A 25,976-nucleotide genomic window follows, 5' to 3' on the forward strand; every position below is an offset into this window, starting at 1 on the left:
GACCCTCCAGTCTGCAGGCGGATGCTCTATCCACTGAGCCAAACCGGCTAGAGCGAATCCAGGCCTTTTGATTCCCACTTTTGTCTTCTCTCTTTAGTGCCAGCCATTGATCCCCTCATACCTCCCTAAAGTGTCCTTGAGCAACTGCAGGACCTACTGTTTTTTGGTCTCCACTTTCTTTCAGGAGAACTTTGCTAGCTGGGATAACAAAGATTTGGTCACTACAGCAACTCACCTCTAAATAATGCCACAAGGTGGCTGCTTGATTTTACAATCAAGGTTTATTTTGTCCTTCTTTAACTTGGGACACTTTTGGACATTCGTCCTGGAAGCTGTTTGTCTTGATCTGCAGTGTGCATTACTTTTAAGAGTCAAAACCTCTGCAAAAAGAAAGATTTCCACCTTTTGCCAATGCTTTCTTTTACAAGTTACCTTTTTCCCCAGCAGGTGGCGGTATAACACAAACAATAGCCTGAGCAAACTGTAATTTTGACTTTTTTTGACTAGTATTACAGCAACAAGAGTCTCATTCTAGGTTAGATTTCTACAATAATTCTAAAATAAAAAAAGATATGGCCTTTCTAAAGATTTGATCTATCACTCATCTTTTCACTGCCAATCATTCTCATATATTTCCTCAGGCAGGAAAATTTAGCCCTGGTTATATAAGCATTCTTCTATACCTGACACTTGAAAATATAAACCAAAAGAGGATCTTTAGGGAAAATTCTCTTTAACTATTTTAGTATATGCATTAGTCTTAATGATTTTTTTTGTTTCTATATTAGATTCACTATACTATGTTAGTTAAGAGAAAATTATTTGGCCTGTGGATATGACTTCAGTTGAGAAAATGGTCTTTCTATGGAATTTATTTGAACGTGTAAGTTCTAGGTAACTTATGTGTAACATAGATAAATATGTATATTTATTGGATCACGTGTCTTTCAAAGAATTATTTCAGCTGCTCAGAATTTTAGTTTATTTTATAAACTTAGCACAGTGTGCAGAATTAGATTTTTTTTAAATTTAGTTTTTAAGATTTTGTTTAGTTATCCATAACTTCTAGGGAATTTCTTAAATACAATGGAAATATTCATCAGACTAAGAAGAATTATATGTTAGAGGATCCACAAAATAGTTCTCAGAGTGTGCCTAGTTAAAATTTTAGATACCAAGAAGCAAAGATTAGAAGCACATCAGTAATTGGGAAATCTATTACTTAAAGGGCATATCTATTATTTACTATTCTCAGAAAAGGCAATGAATAGAAAATTGCTCAATTGTGATTAATAAAAGTCATTATTTATGGTGTTCCAATTCACCTGTGTATAAAAATGCATTTAAATGTCTTTAGTGTATTTTCTCACTCTGAAGGCAAGAAAAATCATCCTATTGTGGATCTAGTGCCTGTAGTTCCACTTTCTATCTAATAAATATTTTAAATTCTATTGCCGCTGTGGGTCAGAAATTAGGCAACAGACACCAGAGCCTGATTAGTAATGAGGGGCCAAGGGATGGGGGAAAGATAGATCTAGCACAGAGTATCCCTGCACATGCTATTTGTTCATGTCTTCATGCAAGGAGAACGCAGTGCCCGAGTCCGCAGTCAGCGTGTGAAGTGGTAAGGACACAGCCAGGCAGCCAGGCGGACATGCTCTCTGCTGACATTCTTATGGACCAACGCCTGTTTCTTTCTCTTTTCTATATGTTTTCTGCTTGTAATACTACATTTATCCTATTTTATTACTAGAGACCTAGTGCCTTAAATTCGTGCAAGGGTAGGCCTTCCTTCCCCAGGCTGCCGGCACCGGCTTCCCTCTGCCACCTGGGACCTGGGCTTCCCTCCAGCTGCTGGGAGGCACTTGGGACCTGGGCTTCCCTCACAGCCCTGGCTTCATCCGGAAGGATGTCTGGTCTAATTAGCATATTATGCTTTTATTATTATAGATTTTTGTTGTTGTGTTTTTTGTTGTTGATCCTCACCCAAGGATATTTTTTCCATTGATTTTTAGAGAGAGTAGAAGAGAGGGAGGGAGTGAGGGAGGGAGGGGGAGGGGAGAGAGAGAGAGAGAGAGAGAGAGGTGCGAGATACATGGACACATGGATTTGTTGCCTCCCACATGCATCCGACTGGGGCTGGTGATTGAATCTGTAACTCAGGTATGTGCCCTTGACCAGGAATCAAACCTGAGACCCTTTGGTTTGTGGGCCAGTGCTCTAACCACTGAGAAAAACTGGCCAGGACTGTAATACCACCTTTAGTTGGATGGTGATTGTCTTGCATTCATCTCTTATTTTGTAACTTTTCTCTCCTCGGTTCCATCTCATACACACACAGAGGGAAGATAATGTGAAGATACACAGGAGACCCCCCTGTGACACTGGAGGATTAGAATGACTCATCTACAAGCCAAGGAACACAGGAGACTACCAGAAGCCCAGAGACTTTGACCAACATAAGGCAGCTTATTAGAATGAATGGGTGGTATGGTGTGGTTAGTTAGACTTGGGGCATGAGATTAGATCCCAGATCATCCTGCATATGTATGGAGGGGAGCCAAATGTTCTTGAATGTTTGAGGGGGAGGGCAAGTGGTAGGTAGATGAGAGTTAAAATCTAGAGGGCCAGACAGGGATAACCGTGATGTAGGGTAAAAGGACCAATCTCTGAGAATAGGGGCTGGACAGATCAAAGCCAGGGATCGCTTAGACCATGCAGCTGGGTCTCTACCGGGATTGGGGTTAGCACCCTTATGAAAGAGGCACCAGAGAGCTCCCTGCCCCTTTTGCCAGGTGAGCACACACCAAGAAGACAGCTGTCTCTGAACCAAGAAGCTGGCTCCCACCAGACACCAAATCTGCCAATACCTTCACTTTGGACTTCCCATTCTCCTTTCTGTTGTTTATAAACTTCAAGTGAGAACTAAATTTTGATTGCTTATAAACCTCAGTATATAGTATTTTGCTATAGCAGCCTGAACAGATGGAGACACTCACCTACTCCCACATGTGATCTGGAATGAAGGCCACCCATCTCAGAAGACATCAGCATAGACTCACAGCAAGGCTAAATCTCTTTCTCGTTCCTATTATTCACATACATCCACTTTCTTTGAAAAATAACTTAGAGAGATTTACAAGCAAAACTTATACAGTCATGCATCACTGAATGACAGGGATATGTTTTGAGAATTGAGTCGTTAGGCGATTTTGTCGTGGAGTGCACTTACACAAACCAGATGGTGTAGCTACTGCCCACCTGCACTGTGTGGACTAGCCTATTGCTCCCAGGCTGCAGGTCTCTACAGCATGTGGCGGTACCGAACACTGTCAGTAACTGCAGCACAATGGTAAGGATTTGTGTATCTAAATATATCTAAACATAGAAACAGTACAGTAAAAATATACATATATATATATATCAGTAGCATAGTTGCTTATTATCAAGGGTTATGTTCTGTACATAATCATATGTGCTACATTTTTATACAACTGGCAATAGTTTGTTTATACTAGCATCACCACAAACGTGAGTAATACATTGTCCTACATTTATACAGTTACAACATCATTAAGTGGTAAGAACTTTTCAACCCTATTATAATTTTTTAAAAAGATCTTTTTATTGATTTTAGAGAAAGTAGAAGGGATATATATATATATATATATATATATATATATATATATATATAATTATATATAAACATCGACGAGAGAGAAACATCAACATTGGTCAATTAAGCCAGCAATCCGGCATGTGCCCTGACCAGAAAACAAACCAGCCACATTCAGGTGCAAGGTTCGACGCTCAATCACTGAGCCACACTGAAACTATGGTATATGTGGTCCATCATTGACCAAAATATCGTTATGTGCTATATGATTGCATATATATAACTATATATATATAATCATCATCATCATTAAAATTATAATTATCCTATATAATGAAAGCCTAATATGCTAAGTGTCTGGTCATCCGTTCAACCAATCAAAGTATAATATGCTAATGATATGCTAAGGCCGTTGAACCGCTCACTATGACGTGTACTGACCACCAGGGGGCAGGCAGTCAATCAATCGACCAGTCACTATGATGTGCACTGACCACCAGGGGGCACACACTCCTACTGGTAGGTTAGCTTGCTGCTGGGGTCTGGCTGATCGGGACTGAGTGAAATGGGCTGGACACACCCTGAAGCCCTCCTGCAGCCCCTCCCCAGCCCGATTGTGCACCGGTGGGGTCCCTTGGCCTAGCCTGTGCCCTCTTGCAATCTGGGACCCCTTGGGGGATGTTGGAGAGCCAGTTTCAGCTCGATCCTGCAGGCCAGGCCGAGGGACCCCACTGGTGCATGAATTTGTGCACCAGACCTCTAGTCATAACATAAAATACTTACATAATAATAATGATAATATAATTATATATCTCTCTCTGTGGCAGAGAAATTCAGAACTAGAGACTTTCAACTGCCCACTGTCCAGCTCTTTGGGTCACATTATAAACCTTTCTGTCCTGATTCTTTGTTCAGATCCAGCCTCATATCAGTACCATCAGACCACTGCCTACTGATTCCTGGATAAAAACTCCAGTTTTTATCATTTCTTCTAATATAAACTTTTAAGACGTCATCAGAACGCCACATGTAAAATTAAGTTTTCTAACTGGGACTTTCAGATCTGTACATGTTCTCCAGGCTTGTGATGCTTATCTACCTGCAGTTATAAGACCATAATCACCCCTTCCCTGACCCATCACAGCCCTACCCTCAACCGGGCCTTTTGGCTCCAATTGGTGTCTGGAAAACAGATATCCCTAGATTCTTATAGCATCATGGTGTTCATTAGAAATGGACAGAACTGAAAGACCAATATCATTATCTAGTTAAGAACTAGCCTCTTTGTTAAAGATATTGTATTCTCCTGAATTGTGGTCTTAAAAATGGTTCTGATTGTCATTCATAATAGAGATGATTCCAGGCAGCCTTTTGTTACCAAATAGTGTTTTCTAAAACATTCCTTTATCACCTTTCTTCCTTCTACCTGAAGAATAAAGGCCTTCTGAAGTTTTGTCTCAACCATATTTTTTTTCTTTATTATATAACACTCCTCTTAAAAAATGTCCACTGTATTCAAACTTGTCTGTGGGTGAGACCCTGCAAATACTGTGATTTGCAAATACTGTGCCATAATAGTTTTCTCAGCTAGTATCCTTTGCTAAAAACCTGTTACCTCTTCTTCAAATACACATAGCCTTGTTGGACCATTTCCACTCCTGAACTTAATATTTATTTCACCCATTCAAAAAATATTTATTGAGTGCCTGTTATGTGTTGGTACTAGGTACCAGTGATGCACCGCTAAATACAGTGAATCAAACAGTCCTCCCTGACCTCATGGAGTTTCCATTCTAGTATCAATGTTAGCAATGATTAGAGGGAAATAAGAAGGAGCTGTTGACTTGAGAAGGGAAGTAAAGGGGATAGCAGAGCTGGAGCAATGGAGCCTCAGATGAGAAAGCAATGCCGAGTACAGCCAGACCTTGGGTCCATATTCCTCTCTGGGAAGGAAGGCAAAAGTTGGGTGAATGGCAGAGGGTTCTGCTTGTTTCTACTGTGCTCCAGTACGATGTTATTATGGGCAGAGTAAATGTTGCTGAACCATGGGCACTAGGAAGGGAAGCTGTGATGATAGTTCCATAGGATCATGGAAGCTTCCTCCTCAGGTAAATGATAGCAGAGCTTTGATGAAAGAAGGCCAAGGAGCTAGAAACAAGAAATCTGGGCACAGTGTGCTAATATTATAGAGCGCTGAACTGAAAAATCAGTCCAGACAAGGTGGGCATATTGGTAGACTCATGTCACATCTTGGGGGGGTGGGAGACACAGCGGTTACCACACCTGTGATAGAAAGATGGACTCAGAAAACCTGTGCAGGAAGCACAGCAAATGGTTAATGGTTGAAACAACAGGTATATGGCCAACAAAAAGTCATTACTCCAAGTTTGTGCATGCCTCAATTCTTTAATACATGGGAAGCCACTGCTGAATCTGAAGTGATGCAGGCTTATCAGTGACTATTGAATGGCACTGGCGGTCCAGAGGTGACTACTGATGTTGCCCAGAGGAGCTTGGGGTGAAGAATTGATTCTCTACCTGGCTATGGAGAAGCTAACTAACCTGGTAGCAGTGAAGCCCAACCAGGAATGGGTCAGAAGTCCAAGGTTGAAGAGGAGATGTTACCCAAGAAACAAGGAGGGGGGCAGTTATAACAGAAGTCATGGTAAGGGTGCCCCAGGGTTTTACCTGGGCCACAGTCCCGGATGATGGGCAGATAGGAAGAACATTCTATCTTTGGGTGGAGCACTAGGTCTTACCTCCTTTTGAAATAGCATAACCCACCAAGTCTCCTGTGACGGAGAGACCCTTAAAGGTAGTAGGAGCAGAAACAAGAAGTTCAACAGTCCAAACACATGGTCAGAAATCAGAAAGAGGGCACCTACTGGCTGGGTGGCTCAGTTGTTTGGAGTGTCATCCTGTGCACCACAAGGTCGTCCGTTTAATTCCTGTTCAGGGCACAAACCGAAGTTTCAGGTTCGATCCCCAGTGGGGGTGCATGCGGGAGGCAACTGATCAATGTTTCTCACATCGATGTTTCTCCCTTTCTAAAAGTCAAAAAAAACATATCCTTGGGTGAGGATTAAAAGAAGAGGGCATTAAAAACCAGAGTCACTTCAAGAACTCAGAGATCTCAAGGGAACAGGGCAAAGGAAAGAAGAGCAGGGCAGCACCCACAAAATAATGGTAGCGACTGTTAATTTAGGAATTAATTTTGTTGATATTATTCTGGGTGCTAAAAATGGGAGAAAGTAATAGGGTCCATCTTGCTGAGGTGAAGATCAGGCCCCCAGGGTGAGGGAGGAAAGAAATAGTCATTTCTGGGGAGCATGTTCTGACGAGGGAAAAGCATTCTCACACCCCTTGGAGAGAACTGTTGACTAGATGGTAATTCCTCCAGAGAGCCACAGAGTGTGCCAGCCAGCAATGGGGAGGGAGTTTTCAAAGGGGAGAGATGGATGACTAACAAGTTTGCTTTGGGACATCTCTGCTTATGTTCGGTGTTTCCCTCAAAAAGAAATCTTCAGTGGAGTTTCACTTTGGGCTTTTGGGGGAGGTTGGTTTTATTCAACGTTTTGATTAGTTTTAAGACCCTCAAGCCATTTCTGTTATTCTCATCCTTGGTAGATTAGAACACCATTTAGAAATTTGACAGTATTTTCCCCTAAATATTTTGTCCTTTTGTGGTTGTCAAATATTGAATTAGATCTTGTTATAAGCAGACTAGAAGCTGGCATTGTTGACATTTCCTTCATCAGGAAGAAACTGAAAGCTGACATTGCAACCTATCAGCTCCAGTTTGCTCTCGCAATAAGGACACAGTATGGAGAATGAGGCAATCTGCTTCCTTTCTTGCTCTCATTACAGACTCACTAATGAAACATCAATTGATAAAACTACTTCACTTAATGGGTGCCTACATTTCTCTTCCAAAGGAGAGGAGGGGAAAAGAAAAGTATTGATTAACTCTAGGATTTAAAGTCTGAATGAATGAAAGAAGGCATTGATTTGAATGTAATGAGATTATTGATTAAACATAACATTTGAAATCTGAATGAGTGAATGAAAATGTTGATTGGAGTCCTGATTTTGCCTCTTATAACACAATTTCTTTGCTTCTCACTTTCTTTATTTGCAAAATTAAAAAATAACAACAGCAACCCAATAATAGTCCTAGCCAGTTTGGCTCAGTGGAAAGAGCGTTGGCCTGTGGACTGAGGGTCCCAGGTTTGATTCCAGTCGAGGGCACATGCCTGGGTTGCGGGCTCAATTCCCAGGATGGGGCATGTGGGAGGCAGCCAATCAATGATTCTCTCTCATCGTTGATGTTTCTTTCTTTCTCTCCTTCTCCCTTCCTCTCTGAAATCAGTAAAAATGTATAAAATAAGTAAGTAAGTAAATAAATAAATAACAATAGCTATTTTACTTACACCAAAAGATCATTCGAGAGGTCAGATAGATAATGCGCAAGTGCTTTACGTGCTGCAAAGCACTAGACAAATGGCATTAATGAAGTAGCTTATTTGGTTAGATTAACTGAGGGACTTCTGGAATAATGGAAAGTTTAGGCGAGATCTGTAGTTGGGATTTTGGAGAGCTAAAGTCCGATTTCACTCTCCTGGAACTCATCCCTAGACTAAATCAAGGAATATACTTTCTAATATAATCACCTCAAAAATTTAGGACTATATTTTCAAAATCTTCATTGTAGAAAATAATCTGGTTGGAGACTGAGGCAGCTCATACTATGGTAGCTTGTATGCATCAATTGACTTTTTGAGGAGAAGGGGAAAGTTTGGAAACAATTGCTTGCCGATTACAGCAAACTTTGTGAGAATAATGATGTAGCTTGAGAAGTAGAGTGTAAACAAAGTTCTCACATCCTACCAAACTGATAATCCAGGCTTTGGAAGTGGCTCAATAGGAGCTGGAAAAAAAATAAGGGGGTGGGGAGAGGTGAGCAATGCTCAATTCAACTCAGAGGTGAAAGTAGAGAAGATCTTTAACGTTATCACTTTTCTTTACATCTGACATTAAATTCATAATTAGATCAGTCTCTATTTGCATGGGGAGTCAGTTTCATTCCTTACTAATTTTGATTAAATTCATAATGACCAATATTAAGTCAAAACCCACATGCAAAAAGTTTTGAGTAAGCGATTATCTTTACTTTGAAATTCTGAGTAAGCTAAGGCACAGTTCAATCCCCATTGCAATTTACCCAAGTGGGATATTAATATCTTGAATGTCAATGAATGCATTCAAGAAGATGTTGACCAAAGCTAGTCATTCCTTCCAGGCAGCAAGTAACTTGATCCTCAACCTGCTGTTCTCTTCTTTGCATTAATAAGGTGAAGCTTCTGTTGCCCACCAAGGAGAAAGAGCCCCACTTCCTCAAGGCTGATTAGCCCAAGTTTGGGTCAATGGTCTTTTGAGCAAGGGACCAGCTAGATCTCAGCCCACTCATACCCTTCCACCAGGCACCTTGTGCAAGAACATTCTATCTATATAAGGTGATGCTGGAATGACTTTGATTTACCCAGTGTCCTGTACAGGGAACATATCTTGAGACAAGTCTTGTAGCAAGAATTGGTGAAGGCCACTGATACTTCTAGCTTTGCGATACTCATTTCCCAGTATGTGTTGCTGCTTTGAGAAAAAAGCTATTGTATTCTCTAATTTTTTTTTTTCTATTTGAACATGGTTATTCCTTAAGCTTAGAGAATGTATCTTCTCTGAGTAAAAAGAGAGGTGGCAATTCCCATGGAACAGTGGGAATCCTTAGGCCTGGGTTTTTCTTCAGATTTCCTATATAAACTTTGAAAATTGCTTAACCTTTTTGAGCCTAAATTACCTCATTTGTAAAAATGCAGACAGTATTATTTATTTCATAGACTTGAGACAAAGATTAAATGAGTCAGCAATATAAGCACATTTCCTAGCCCCATGCCTGACTCATAGTAGTAGAAATATAACAACTCTTAATCACCCCGCCCCCCCCCCCCCACCATGGTGTAGAAGAAAGAATGCAGCATCAGAAGGTGAGAGAGTAACCCCAGATTCTAGTAGGAACTGTTAAATATATTAATTAGGACACTGGATAAGTTACTTAGGCTCTGTAGTATAAATTTGAATTGTCCCTATAGTTTATAGCTTGATAAACTTATGATTATTTGCACATTTTTTTTCTGATTCAATGCCATTCTAACCTTAAATTTAGCATATTGTATTTGTTATACAAGAGACACTGACTTTCTCATGGTGTTGGCCATACTGCTGCATAGAAAAGAGAGTCAGAAAGTTCCCAGGAATCTCTCTGCTCTCTGTCCCTTGAAAGAACAAAGGGAGATACTGTCAGTAAATCTTTTGAAGGCATCCCACTTCCATGAAACAGTGACACACTCCTCTGTAACAGAGGTTGAATGTTATCCATACTAGCGTGAGCTATGCTTCATACTACTGGATTGCAGAATCAGGCCACAGGGATTCTATATTTGGTCCTTATACCTCAGAGGACCTTGGGTTTTTGAAGCGTGAACCTTCAGGTGCCTCCCAACAGGTCATGGACATTGTTACCCATGTCCTAGGATATTTCTGGACTAGGCAACTGGCCACAATGAGAAGTTACTGAATTCAAACGGATGTGTCTGTAGACACTGGGATTTCTGGACATTTGTGGCCTGTGAAGTCCACCTTCCAAGCATAGATATCCTTATTTTTAAAATTTTAGAAATTGGTGTTACACAGAAGTGGAAAATAGAGAATGCCAGTCCTCACTAATGATTGTGTGTATGAATTCTATCCATGATGATCAAAACTCTAAGTCTGAGAAGTCTTTGAGGAATTGTGGAGATTTGTCTGAGGAAGCTTGACAGAGTAAAAGTAATTTTTCTACAATTCAAAGACAGGACAGGGGTGGGTTCTGAAAAATACAGTGAAACTGCAAAGTTAAGTGGACAGCTGAACTGATTGTGAGTACTTAGCAAAGGAAGCATGATCTCTAGTGCAATTCCCTAGAAATTAGCTGTATTTTTATGGTTGACAGACTCATGTATTAGGGCCTGAGTATCAGATATATTGGATGGACTATTTCACACTGTCTTTGTGAACAAGTTGGGGAAATATGGATGAGACTACAGTAGTCAAGTGAATTTACATGTATTGAACAGTTACATCAATGAGCATGCTCTTTCATAGGGTTCTGGGGATAGAACTGGAAAAAGTTTCTCTTTTTTCCCTTTTGGGAGGAATAGGCTGTTTTTAAATTTTAACAGCTCTATCATCAAACAGGAATTAGACAGTCTGCAATCAAGGAGGCAACAATTTTCTGTCATTTAGTGCCGGGGTCCAACCCCAGCATGTCCAGGGGTCCCCAAAGGTGTGGACGGAGTCGGCGAAGAAGGAATGACACGGAGACAGCGTTCAGTTAATCAGAAGCCTAGCCAGGATCTCTAGCCAGGTTCTGGTCTGGATCTCCAGCGAAGTTCTGTTTAGGATCTCCAGCCAGGTTCTGTGTCCATGGTCTCTTGCTAGGTTCTCCAGCCAGGTTCTCCAGGTTCTCCAGCCAGGTTCTGTAGCCATGTTCCCTCGCTAGGTTCTCCAGCCAGGTTCTGTCCAGGTTCTCCCGCCAGGTTCAGTCACCAGGTTCTAGTCAGGTTCTCTTGCCAATTTCTGTAGTCAGGTTCAGTTCAGGATCTTTTGCCATGTTCTCTCGCTAGGTTCTGTCTCCAGGTTCTGAGGCCAGTTTCTGTCCAGGATCTTTTGCCATGTTCTCTCCAGCGAAGTTCTTCTGTCCCTAGAGAATGTTCTGTGTAGGTTCTGTGCCTAGGTTCTGTCTCTCTCTCTGTTCTGTCTTCTTACATCTGTATTTATACCAGTTGATTCCAATCCTATCAATCTCTATTTCAAAGGTTAGGGCGTTTCTTATCTCCATTCCAGGGAGTAAAGATTATGTAGCTTAAGCATGATTGTTCATAGTTAAAGTGATTAATTACTCACCTGGCACTTAGTTAAGAGGTTTTATTCCCTCCCTAACTTCAGGGGAAAATCCCTACCTGGGGAAACAACCTTTCTCAGAGACCTTGGTTAAAACACATAGTGCCTAGAAGGTGAGCAAACATATTAAGAACAGTATGCCATATATGCCAGGTCCCTTGAAACAGCAAGCATGGACCGGCTCCCGGCAATTTAGTCTAATAGAATGGATTGTCTTTTGAGGGAGCAAAAATATTATGTCCCTGAAGAGTTCAAGCAAATGTTGGTCATCTGTCTTAGACATTGTTTAGTGGTTGCTTGTGCTAAAGGGAAGTTGGACAAAGTCATTTCTTCTGGTCCTTTCTAAACTTTTGATGCTGAGATAATGTTGAAGTTAGTGGTTGAATGCAAATGAACATCTTTCCCTTTGTCACCACAACTTAAGGAGCATAATGTGTTTTGCCACATGGAAAGGGCTTACGTTCCTAAGTGCCCTGCACGAGAGATAAACCAGGAAAAAGGAAACCTTCTAAAAACCACGAATAACCATAACAAGCATTTCCTAAAAGCATTACATCATGAGATAAGCCACCAAAAAAGGGAGAATATATTTTTTAAAGACAAGAACATTTATCAAATGTATCCAATCCAATCAGAATTGTGTCTGCCATATAATAGCTTGAACTATGAATACTGCATTTTCTCTCATATTCTAGGAGCAGTTTGTCTGAAAACTAGAGCTCTTTGCAAATGTAAGTAATTTTTCCATTGTGTCCAAGGTTATCTGTGACCTTTCCTTTTTCTTCCTAGTTAGAATAATGAAGGCCTTGATTCCTAGTTAGGAAGTTAGTAGATTTTAAACTCTGTTAATGAACTATATTGCAAAGTACAGTTTATATCAAGACCCAGGAGCATATATACATTATAAATGAAATCAAATATTTGAGAAGTAATACTTATACACACATATGAGTATAATATTCTGAAACTTTCAATAATTAAATACTGCTCATGCCCCACTATTTTCACAAGCATTGCAGGTTGAAAAACACTACTGTGGTCAATAGAGATAGTCACTGAAAAACTCAAATAATGGCAGAATAAATGAGACAATTCAAGTCTTGTCACTTAGGACATTTGACCAACTTGCTACAGGAAGGTAATGCTTGCACATATATTGTTAAAAAGTCCTGGGGTTTGCAAGCCTTTTATATATTACTCCTGAGTTCCTTTCTTCCTATCTTTCCGCCTCCTCTCCCCCTCCTCCCACCTACACCCATGAAGCAGCCTCTTGAAACATTAAATACTGTGAGAGTGATATGCAGATAGACTGCATTCCTTCTGTGGATCTTAAAGCTTTATATCCAAGAAGCAAGTTTTAGCCTAAAGCATGTCTGTTGATGAGCACACTCAGGTGACTGCTGATAATGGAATTGCTGAGACGCTGCTCCTGGCCTTTTGGGTAACCATTCTTTTATAATCGGGAAGGCAAATGCAGTTTTTAACATCAAAGTGGACACCTCCTGGAAGCTAAATTTATTATAAAAGGCTAAAGTGTCCACATTCATAGGCATCAAATGGATTTAAAGCAGAAAGGCAGTAGGATTCAAAGAGGAACGCAATTTGGACAGGACGATGAGGACCTAAGTAGGTGACAGGAACAAGAGGTAATTTAATCCTGAAAGGGATCAAGTCTGCCAGCCTCTGGGGTTAAACAAGGTGCCTGATATTGTGATGGCTACTTGACAAACATTTCAAGTGTCAGTGCAGGGGCTGAGAAGACTTTTACAATTTCAGATCCCCTTGATAGTATTTGGAACCCATTTATTTCTGCAGAGAGCAGGAGCTCCACTCTGCTACTGCAGTCGGAGTAAAGTCTGTCTAAGTGGAAATAAAGTCCCCTTAGAAGGACACTCTAACCCAGTCCTATTACAGTATTTGAAAAGCTATCATGGATGAATTCCAGCCCTTGAAACATGACAGCCTCGGAAAGTAACAACTGGACTGTGGCTATGCTGTCAGCTGCCATCTAATAACAACTCCACAGTATTTAAGAATTTTTTTGTATCTTCTCCCAACCCACAACCTGGCTTTAAATCCCCCCATCAGCCCGTCTGCCAGGAAGTCTGAAGGGTATCTCTCTGTCAGGCCCGTTTCAAATGCTTAATAGAAACCCCTCCACTTAGGTCGCTGAAGAACGTCTCTAGCAGTTTTGAATATTCTTGAAATCTTGGCCAAAGCATTTGGAAGAGTGATAAAGGGTCTTCCTATTTCTTCTAAAAACCTCTTTAGCACTTTGAGAGTCTGAAGAGGCCTAAGTTCAGAAATTTTGAATACTTAATACTTAATGAGTATTCTTCATACTACTATTTTTTTAAATTGGTTTCTATCTTTTTTTATCCGGCAAATGTCTTCTGAAATCCCTTCTGCTTTCCCAACAGTTTGTCTTTCTAGAGATTGGAATTGGAGAAAACGTTTTTCTGATGTTTATTGTAATTTAAAGTGTTAGTGATGCCGGGAGCAACTCTACTGCAAACTTTCATAGCCCAGATTATTAATGAAAAGACAATAGTGATTTTATTGCATCTGAAGCAGATTCTGACAGAGTGCACAAAGCCTTGATCACGTTTTTCTTACGCTAAAGAAAAATATGTAATAGTTTTTAAATTATAAAGATTTTAATGAGAGCAAAAGAGTGTAGTAATAAGGAATAGATAATCATATGCCTTGGGAAATCCCTGGACTAACTTTGGAAAAAGTTCATCATTTAGCATTTATGGTTCTAATAGTTTGTCCAACTAAGCTCTGTTTTTTTTTCTTTTTTCTTGACATGATAATTCTCATATCCACATTAAAACCACACAAGGATTTAGCTTTATAGAAATCAACAGATTATTATAAATTCTTATCTATATAGAATCTAAATTAGTGGCAGGGTTATCAAAGATTATTTATCCGAATACATCATTTTGATTGATCATCCTGAGATAAGTTATGAGAACACCTATTCAGGAGCACTGCTTCCTCATAGAGGGGCAGTTCCCAACAGGGTGTAACACAGGCTTGAATACTAGTTCGTATTTCATATCATTTATCCCCAAAAGAAGAGCAAAATAGTTAATTTAAATAATAAAGTGAAAAGAATAGAGAAACCTGAACATAAGAAAACATCTATGAGAGTATGTAAAAGGAGAATATGCATTCCCTCTCCATGCATTTTCTGTGAGCCCTGCATTTCCTTGATTCTCACATCTGCACACCTCCTTGCACACTTAGCCAAGATTGGGAAGGAGTGATCAGTGCACTTAGTGCAGCATGCTGATTCTTCTACAGCATGTAGGTCTGACCTTTCTCCAGTGTTTTTCATATTGTTTCCATCTGTGTTATCCCATTTTTTTAGAGGTCATTTTTCTCACGGGTCCTCCATTGACACCCTGGAATGAATTACCTGCCCTCTCTCCCTGGGCCCCTCCCTCAGCTGCTACTCACTCAAAAGGGTCGCTGGGATCTGCCCTCTGGAGCTCTGGAGGGATGGGGATTCTTTTGTAGTACATTTCCCAGTCGAAGGCGCCTCGCATGGCATCCCCAGCTTGTGCCTCATACCCAAAGTGATTGTGGTCAATGACATCGATCATGGGGCACACGATGGTTTTGTGGTTTAGTGCAATTTGGTCTGAAAAATGAAAGCACAAAATAGGAAATGACATGCCTGCCTAGGTCATCTATCATGTTTTCAGCAAAGAGCAGCCTACAGATCCCTCCTAATGCATAATGCTGGCAGCCCGGTTCCCTATTGTCCTTAGAGCACTTTGCGGAATCTCTGCTTGAATGCTGGACCTAACGTGATGGGACAGTGATTAGGCACAATTAGTGGGCTGTATTTTCTTTTCAGAAAGTTATGTCCCAGAGAGACTTGCAGAAGTCCATTTAGCTTTACCTCTGTCGCATTTTTGCTGGGACCTGTCCCCAATCTGTCATTCCATAGAGCATCTAACGTGTGTGGAGTATAAACAGCACTGGTGTTCCTTCAAGCATACAGCTAGAGCCTGCCGAGAAAATATTGGCCTGCTTTCCAGAGGTTCCAAAATGTAAATATTTAACATCATGGCTTTTTTAGTATCTAATCTTACGCAGTGGTTCTCAACCTTCCTAATGCCGCGACCCTTTAATACAGTTCCTCATGTTGTGGTGACCCCCAATTTCATTGTTACAAATTGAACATAATTAAAGCATAGTGATTAATCACAAAAACATTATGTAATTATATATGTGTTTTCTGATGGTCTTAGGCGACCCCTGTGAAAGGGTCGTTCGACCCCCAAAGGGTCGCGACCCACAGGGTGAGAACCGCTGTTATAAGGGCTGTTGCCCCTAAACATTGATAGCAGAATTCTTTGCTCTCAGGCTTGCAGAGATTTTGCCAAGTCCTATCTTGCTACTGTTCTTTGATATAGACTCTGTTTATTAAAGCTATCCATTTTTATTTTCTCTCATCATACCTCAAAATATATTAGATGGCCTGATACTACTGCTATGCTTCCTGCTACATTCTATTATATTCTTGAGCAACTACTTAGGGATTTGAGCTCATGCTATTTCTAATCCTCCTGGCAACACTGTAAGGTGGCTATTACTATCATTCCCAATTTACATATGAGGAAACTGAGCTCAGAGAAGTTAAATAACTTGTCAGAGGTCACTGGTCTCTTGAGAACAAGAACCGGGATGCAACTTCTGCCTAGTGGTCCAACACTAAAATCTGTGGTCTTTCCTGTTGGCCACCATGATTCTTATGTACCAGAAAGGTGCTATTGTTTTCATTTCCAGCGCCTTTCTTTTCCATGGAGATATTATTATTGTGAGATATTAATAGTTGATGCAGATAGTTGGCATTTACATGCTTTTCTCTCCTAGAATAGCTACATGTGAAGTATTTCTTTCCAAAGAATGTGCATTTAGTCAAGATTTATTATACCAAGCTAATACTGTCTGATAGGCAGAACTGTAAAGTATGACCATCTGTTCAATGATTATTCGGAATACCCAATGTGGCAGGTGGAATAAAATATATTTAAATATGCTTTAAAAATCATATTGTTTAGATATAATGAGGGTTGGTTATTTCGGTAACATTATTGTGATGACACCTATAAGCCAGGGTGTGGAAACCACAGAATCCATTGAAAGATCTCCCATCCAGATCTACATGCGTTTTCATTCACTCATTTGTTTGTTTATTCACTCAAGTTCAACAACTACTGACTGAATAGAAATTTTGTCTCAGTCACTCTTTTAGGATTTTGGAATATAGCAGTGAATAACAATCTCAAAAACCCATGTCTTCAGGAATGGAATAAAGAAATCAATACACATAATAAATAACTAACTTATATTGTATGTTAGAAGGTGATAAATGTGATGGAAAGAAAAAAAAAAACAGGGTAAGGGGAATGTGGAATGTTGGTCTCAGTGAGCCTGGAGTTCTTATTTTTATTTTTAGCTAATTAGAAGACAGAGAGACCCCCCAGCACTAATATCAAGTTAATCTCCACTAAGGGCTCTATAAGCACCCATTTTCACCTGGGCAAGCCTCATAATGGATTTTAATCTTTATCTAAGTGGTGTTTCCCCATAGATGTCTTTGACAGAGGAGACTGTCATTGCTGTGTCCAACATATTTCTCCTATCAACCCCGCAGGTATTTTTGTATGAAGGTTTCAGTGGCTTTCTTCAATCAAATTCAGAATCTGGCTGATTTACAAGTTCCTTGACCAACAAGGAGTCCCAAGGTGACCCAAAGAGAATGACTCTGTTAAATTAACTGTCAACTCTCCCTTCAAATTTCCTTTCAACTCTCATCCAGCCATACTCGCTTAGAGTGAAAGCAGCATGACTAATTTTTCATCTAAGACTTATGCCTACATTTCAATTTCCAGGGATCAAACAAAACAGACTCTTAATGGGAAATTGAAATTCAGGTATAATCCCAAGGTGAAAAACGAGCCAAGAATCTGTGTGACTCCGCCTGTTTTTTCATTTTGGATGATGTGTCAAGACACTGATAAAGGAAAATAAAAAAAGATAGTGATCCTGAGCTTGAATCATTTCTTATCCATCAGGCCCACAGGAAATGAAATGCTTTAATGAGAAAAAGTGGGTTTCTCTTTTTTCTCTCTCTTTTTTCCATCTATTTTCTTTCTTGTTAGATTCATATGAACATTCAGAGGCTTGATAATTGGCATTTAGGGAGTGCTGTGGTTCATAAATAAATTAGGCCTTTTGCTGACTTCCCTGGGTATTCCACACCATATAGATCAAATTCCGTTTGAGGGAATCTCACTGTTGCTGATGAAACTCTAAATTGCTATGTCCTTGGACAAAGTATTTTTAATTAAAAGCTCAGAGGAATCTGTGGCTGCAGGAGCACTGAAAAATTACTGTTGATTAGGATGGCTGGGCAGTCATCTGTGCAGGAGTGTGTGGATTGGGCAATGTGGTTGGGTGTTTGTCAGTTGATGGACCTTTTCTGCTCTTAATCCTATATAGATCGATCGATCCCCGCCCCCCCCCCCCCGCCCCCGCCTTGTCTTTTACTAATGGCTCTTTGCTGGTTCTAGCTGAAATCCTACACAGTAGCCAATAGCAAATCATTCCCTCTGAGGCAGCTATTGTGAAGGCAGTTGTTACTGGCTTTAGCTCCAAAGCCGGAGATTATTCACAGTAAAAATTGAATTAGTGAAATCTTGAACAATAGGAAGGAGTACAATATGCGCCCAGCAGGAACTTTTAGAAACACACTTTTTTTTTTCAAGCTTACAATTTGTCCCTTATCCACTACTAGATTTTATATCTGACTTCATGGTGACATTAAAAAAAATAGTCAAGCTCACACTGAGCCACACATTGGTTTTCTACCTTGAACTTGAATGGCCTCCAGTTTCTAACCTTTTGAGTGCAATGTCACAGAGAGTCTTTTCCCTCCTCGTAATCATATTAGGAGCAGTAAGACGTGTCATTTGGATCCCAACCCTGAGTGTTTGAGGGGGTTCTGCTTAAACATGGATTCTCTATTTAGGGATCTAGGTTAGTGCCAAAGTGAAAAGAACTGGCATTATAAACCCTAGACAATGCCAGGGAGCTTACAATTCAACTGTATTCAGGGACTGAATAATTTTCTTTCCTCATCTCCTAATAATCCTGTAATAATTGTTAAACTGTGCATGTGTAGGCGAGGTATGTGTGTGAATTTTAATCGTACTGTTGTCATAGATAGCATTTTTGAATACTTTTTTCTTTTAGCATTTACCCAGTGAACACAACTACAATCAAAGAGCACGTCTAAGATAAGTGAAACCCTTTCAAACCATACGATAGATTATATTCTCCAAAATGGCAATTTTAATGCAGTTTTCTAGTTACCCATTTGTCCTCAGCAGGGGTTAAGGTAGAATTCAAGGCTCCCACTGTAAATATTGCAGGAGGGGGGTCTTTAGCCTTTGTAGGTTGCAAACTAGGTGGAAGCAAACCCCGCACTCCTTCTGAAAGATGCCAGGAGGCCCCATCAGCCGTGTACTCACTCAGGAGCGGGGGCAGCCAGTTCACGTTGACCTCGCAGTGGGAGTCCAGGAAGGTCAGGACTTCTCCTCTGGCCATGGATGCCCCCAGGAGGCGGGTCCGGATGAGCCCTTCCCTTTTCTTGGTGCGAACGATCCTCACTTTGGAAAACCGGGCCATGTACTCCTCTAACTTCTCCTTCAAGTGTTCTAGGGAGGAAGCGGAGAATGCACAGAGAGGACACAGAAAGTCAGTTGCAGCCGCATTACAGGTGTCTGTGCATGGAGGGCATGTGAATGAGGAATCAAAGCTTGTGTCCATTTTTCTCCTCTCCTCATCCGGAGGGGGAATGCTAAGATTGTATGCTGAGAAGGTTTCATACTTTACACTTTCCAAAGTGCTTCATAAACTGCACACCCTGCCCTCGGTTTGGACACGGTAGCGGACAGGGACACACCACAGCTCTCCTATGCAGTTTCTGCTGGCCAGCGGCCCACCAGCTCACTCCTGGCCTGCACCTGCCCAGAAGGGCATGGCTCCCCCAACCCCGCCTGCTTAGTAAAGTCAAATGAACCTTTGCAGCTTATGGGCTCGTTGCCTAGTATTCTCTGTGTTGAAAATAATGCATGTAAAACAACAAAAAGGAAATATATCTCTTGAATTAACAAGACCCTAACAGCTTTGTCCCCTCTCCCCTCAAGGTAATAGCAAACGGGTAAGCAAGACCGGCATCTGGCTTCTGATTGGAAGTGAAAAAGTGCTGACTTTCTGTGAATATTAGATATAGAGAGGCAAGAGCAGATGCTATCAACGACAGTGATTTTTTAACTTAGCTATTTAAGATTAGAAAACAAAAATTTGGAAAGATTGGGGTTTTTTTTTTTGGCTGATTAAAAACAAAATTGTCTCTGATAACTTATTTATAGAACATTTCCCACTGGCTGTGATAAAATGCATCAATCTCTCAGTTCTTTTTGTGCCAAGTAAGTGCATTTGGTGGCTTTTTGTGGGATTTGAACTCATATAGTTGACAGCCTCTGCATTCACCTTCCCATTTCTAAGACATTAGGAGGGCTTTATTGGAGTTCCTGAAAAGGATAGTCTAATGTTCCCTGAAACAGAATCTCAGTGCAGTATCTTCTTTAGTTTTCACTTGCAAACTTTCTCTGCATGTCTGCAATCAAAAGCATATTATTACTAAGTCTCCCTATGATTTGTAGCAACAGGGATTCATGTAGGGATGTATGATCCCTTCCCTACTACCCAGTTTAACAGATGTCAGAAGTACTCTGCATTGGAGTTTCTCTGTACCTAAGGGTTTATTTTTATTTTTATTGCTTCCTTTTAGTATTAATGTAGTAGAGTTTTTTTAAAAACCCATTTCCATTTTTTTTGACTGCCCTATAAACTATGTTTTACAAATGGGTCAAGTGAAAAAAAATTTAGCTTTTCCATTTTTACTATAAAAGAACACTAGTGGAACCTTTTACAAGAGTGTTTTAGCCCAAAATATGTTTCTCTCTATTTCATCTTTCCTGTAATGAACAAAGATATGGAGATCAGATTACAAAAAGCAAAGGTGACAGGATTTGGAGTCAGAACAGACCTGGGTGGGTGGGGGCGGGGGGGGGGGGAGGAGGTCTGTGACAGTGAAATGTATGAGTAGTCATGCAGACTCTCTGAGCCTGAATTTCCTCACCTACAAAATATAGAGAATATTGGTGTTTTTCATTCCCTCTTAGAGTGTGGTGGAGCATCAAGCTTTGGTTAAATACCTGACAGTACTCATTCAACAAACATTTATTAAGTCACTAAGTGGAGACCTCAGTAAGTCACTTGCACTTAAGAAGAAAAGTAGCATTTCTAGCATTAGAAGTGCCTTTGAGAATACTGAGCCTGAGAAATGAAAAATAATGATTTTTCTATTTTTTTTGGTGAAATTTTGGTGACCATCAGCTTCTATTTATTTATTTTTTTTTAAAAAAGGTGTTGACCATCAACAAACAAACACATATGGCTTTATAGTAATATTGCCATATTTCAACCAACAGGTAGGCTCCACCTTCTCTCTCTCTGCTTTGAAACGTGTGCTGAGCAGAGGGCCTACTCCTGCTCCTTTGGTTCCTTCTCCCTGCTTTCCCTCTGTGTAAGCTGCAAAGAAAGATTCCAAAGGGCTATGCAACCCAGCGCCACCTGTGAATAACACTGCAGCTTGACTATCTTGTTAGGGAAATAAAACAGAGACTCACCATCCAGTTGGTCAATCAAAGCCAGTGACTGAGTGGTAAGTGTTCAAGAGCTCTATGTGTGCCAGTCTTGTATGCACTGGGTTCTGCCAGGGCTTCCCACAGTCATAACTGTTTAAGAAACCTTTATAATCTCATTACTGTAATTTATTCAGGCACTGAAATCCTTCTGTATCACCAATGCACAGGATTAGTGGTACAAGTGTCATTCTATAGCTTTATTTGTCTGTCAGTTGTTTGGATCACAGACTGTACTGTCTCCTGAAAACAGTGTCCCAACAGTCATTGGGGATTGGAAATAGAGCATGAACATTTGTTGAGTGCATTAAAGTAGTTCTTTCTGTAAGCCTCATGTTCTTTTATTTAAATTTATTTATTGATTGGGGGGAGGGGGAGAGAGAGAGACAGAGAGAGAGAGACAGAGAGATTGATTTTGTTGTTCCACTTCTGTATTCATTCATTGGTTGATTCTTGTATGTGCCCTGACTGGGGCTCAAACCCGCAACCTTTGGGCATTGGAATGACACTCTAACTAACTGAGCTTCCTGGCCAGGGCCTCATTGTTTTTCTATGAGTATCATCTCGGTGATACAGGAACATTGCTTCTTCCTTCCTGACCCTGAATGACTAATGGACCTTCCATGGGGGAAATGGGGAAAAGGAAGAGGAAGTGGCTCTAGATCAGTGGTTCTCAACCTTCCTAATGCCGCGACCCTTTAATACAGTTCCTCATGTTGTGGTGGCCCCCAACCATAAAATTATTTTCGTTGCTACTTCATAACTGTAATTTTGCTACTGTTATGAATCATAACGTAAATATCTGATATGCAGGATGTATTTTCATTGTTACAAATTGAACATAATTAAAGCATAGTGATTAATCACAAAAACAATATGTAATTATATACGTGTTTTCCGACGGTCTTATGCGACCGTTGTGAAAGGGTCGTTCGACCCCCAAAGGGGTTGCGACCCACAGGTTGGCGACCCACAGGTTGAGAACTGCTGCTCTAGATGATAGTCGCTTTCCAGGTGTCCTACAGTGAGAATCAAAGGGCTCTAAGTCACCTGGGAGTGGTTGTCCCGACTTTGAATTTAGACTTCCACACTTTTTAGTTTCTTGGGAAAGTCTCTGGAACTCAGTGGGGACTAACTCCACATGTTCCTTTCCCTCTATGTAAACTTTTTGATTATGTGTATTTTCCTTTTACCAAAGCCTATTTTAATGTACTAATACTATTGTATGGTGTGAATTTGCTCAACACAAAGGGCTTGACCCCAAATTGAGCACATTAAATGTTCAGACCAATTCCTCTAGTTTGAACTTCCTGGTAATAATAATTTGGTTGTTTTGACTCAGAATAATGACCTAACTGACTGCCCTTTTGAGGGGTCCATTCTCTCTTAGTAGTTCAGTTGTAACATCTAATTACCCAAAATGTACAGTGAAGACAGGTATCATCAGTCTAATTAGCAAATTAGACTCTCATGCAAGGGAGTTACTGGGGATAGTGGAGATGGCTTTTATTAAAAATATTTTGCATTTCTTTTGTATGAACAATTTTTAGATTCATTTCTACAATATTATATAATATTTTTCTATGGATTATAATTACAATTATAATTTTTAAGTCACAATGAAAGGACATCTGTGAATGAATAAAAGTAATCTGATTATAATATATAGTTTTTAATAAATCTGTTTATAGGAAACTAGAATGAGAACTTTTTATTTTCTAAGTAGAATCATACTATTTGTCTTTTTGTGATTGGCTTATTTCACTTAGCATAATGCTCTCAAGGATTATCTATGTTGTGACACATGTCAGAATTTCCTTGCTTTTCAGGGATGAATAATATATACCATTGTACATATATGTCCTGTTTTGTTTATCCATTCATCTGTCAATGGGCATTTTGATTGTTTCCACCTTTGGGCTACTGTGAATAACGTTGCTATGAATATTGGTATACAAACATCCCTTTAAGACTCTAGTTTCAATTATTTTGGATATACACTACAGAATCCAAAAGTGGAATTGCTAGATCATGTGATAATTCTATTTTTATCTTTTTGAGAAAACTTCACACTGTTTTTCATAATAGCTGTACCATTTTACAGTCTCATCAACAGTGCATAATGGTGTTACTGTTGGTCAAAATTAGGCTCTTTCATGGGATTGCAGAAAAAGCATCTCAGGGATGCATGTATGGGAGACTGTGGTGTAGCAAGGTTTATTCGTGATGCAAAATCAAAGGAGTTCCCCTCCTGGGTCCCCAATGTTCCATCCCAGTCCATCCCACTATGGAAAAAGCCCAACCGTGTCTTCAGTAAGAGCAAAGCAAAGGCCAGTGTCCAGAGTTCCTCTTAGCCCTTACCTAATCCCCCATGTTTACCAACGTATCTTTTAACAATCTTCTCTTCTCTCACTCTTCCAAGAAAACTCATTCCTTATCTTTCAATAGTTCATTTAATCTCCAAGGGTGTCAAAAATGCTCATTGCATAAAATAATCTATCTTGAGATAAGAGGCAACTATTTAAAAAAAATACGTTTAATTAAGGAAAAAACATCAAAAGAACCAGTATATTTATGCTTTTACCCTCTGAAGTCCTTAATGGTAAAAGTCCCATTCATAAATTTCACAATTCTCTGGCTATTTCAACAACTTCTTGTATTTTGCTGAACATCAGGTTATATAATTTTTAAATACCAACATTGTTTGTATTCCAACATTAAACTACTGTTAATTATTGAGTTATTTGTACCTGCACACCCATTCATAGCTTGGATAAGTAGCAATTGGTCTGACTCATAATGACCATTTCTAAAAATTAGAACTGAGTGAATTTTCCCCCTAAAAATAATGAATAATTTTCTGTAACTTGTTTTCTTAAGGTAAAATCAAGATGAGAAGTGAAATCACTGGGCCTAAACAATTATGAGGTAATGTGAGCCACATAACAAAACTATACATTTTTTTAAAAAAATTTGTATGGATTTTTAGAGAGAAAGGAAGAGGGAGAAAAACATCAATCTGCTGCCTTCTGCAGGTGCCCCAAACAGGGGTCAAACCCACAACCCAGGCATATGCCCTGACTGGGTATGGAACCGGTGACCTTTACGTGCACAGGACAATTCCCAACCAATTGAGCCACACCGGCCAGGGCTTGATGAGACTATTAATAAGGGGAAGTCACAGTCTCCCCGTAAATCCAAATGCTGCATGTGTCAAATCAGTGAGTCAGGGAAACCACCTCCAAATTTAAGGGATTCATTGATTAATTTAAGCAATTTTTAGAAAACTCAAATGGATAAAAAAATAAAATAAGCTGGGATGCCTCAGAAAGGGAGAAATTGATCTTTAGCATGAGAAAAAGCATAAAATTCAGGTAGAACAAAAACCAAAAACAAATACAAATCAACTCCAAAATGCCATAGAGCAGCACAGATAGCAAGTGAAGGCAATAACAACTGTGCCCTCTTAAAAGTACTTTCAATTCTGTATTTTTTCCCCAGTTAAAAAACATGTTAGTGTCATTCATACATACATGCTAAAGTCATTTTGTTTTTTCTTCAGCTTCCTAAAAAGCAGGCTTTTTAGGAAGATGAAGAAATTACTGGGTGGCAATGTTCCCTGGGCAGAGCAATAGGGACCCTCTGTTTCAAATTAGCATGTGTGTGTAAGTGATTGAATAATGTCCCGGATGACTGTCAAAACAGCCATAAAGACTTTTGGGATTTGACTTGACTTCACAATAAATAAAGACAAATTGGAAAGAATTCCTCTAAACTGTTAGTGTGAGAAAAATGCTATGTCAAAATTTCAATTTAGATGAGACCAGAACTAAATTAAATATCTGGGAATTGGTCCTGTTCCCAAGGCTACTGAAAACTCCCAGTTTCTAACAATAATCTTGTACTGCAATATAGAAGGAGTCATGCAGGAAATGGGCTGTCTGTCTTTGTTGAGGAAAATTGATCTGTTAGACGTCTGTCCTCTGCGGGAACTGCTCTGTTTCTTGATAATGTTATTAAAGAATAAAAAGGAAAGGGACCATGTTAGATATTGTTTCAGTTTAATATTTAAAAAGAAAATATTAAGAATACTAAAAGTGTGTCTCATAATTTTTGAACGAAAAAAAGCCCACAATAGAATAAGTAGCGAAATATGACAAAGTAATATATGAACATAATAATACTGATTATGTCCACATTTATTGAGTGCTTATAATATTTATTCTAAGGTATATTCATGTATTAATTTATTAGGTTCTCATTCTACAGATGAGAAAATGATATTCATTTACAAATGAGGAAAATGAGGGTTAGAAAGGTTAAGAAATTTGCCTTTGATCACACAGTAAAAGAGTACCTGGAATATTGTAAATACTCAATAAATGTCAGCCATTATATCTCAGGGGAATAAAGAAAGCTGGAGCCCAAGTGTATTTATCAGGAATATTTAAAGTACATGAAATTTAATTTAGGGAATAAGGTGCTTATATTAATAATATGCAATTTTATAGAGGACCTGAAAATTTTAGGGAAGTAGAAAAAAGGAGAAAAAAATCACTAAGAGTTTT

General features: G+C 39.6%; 1 protein-coding gene across 1 annotated transcript in view; it reads right to left on the reverse strand.

Annotated features, from left to right (window-relative positions):
- GALNTL6 (polypeptide N-acetylgalactosaminyltransferase like 6) overlaps positions 1–25,976 on the reverse strand; it is a 937,179-nt gene that overhangs the window by 157,733 nt on the left and 753,470 nt on the right. The window contains exons 6-7 of the mRNA XM_081090925.1: positions 19,168–19,353; positions 15,080–15,263 (exon numbers count right to left, since the gene is read on the reverse strand). Of these exons, the coding sequence (XP_080947051.1) occupies positions 15,080–15,263; positions 19,168–19,353 (370 nt within the window). The remainder of the gene's footprint in view (positions 1–15,079; positions 15,264–19,167; positions 19,354–25,976) is intronic.

This window comes from Myotis nattereri (genome assembly GCF_964212035.1).
Source record: "Myotis nattereri genome assembly, chromosome: 5".
Taxonomy (NCBI): domain Eukaryota; kingdom Metazoa; phylum Chordata; class Mammalia; order Chiroptera; family Vespertilionidae; genus Myotis; species Myotis nattereri.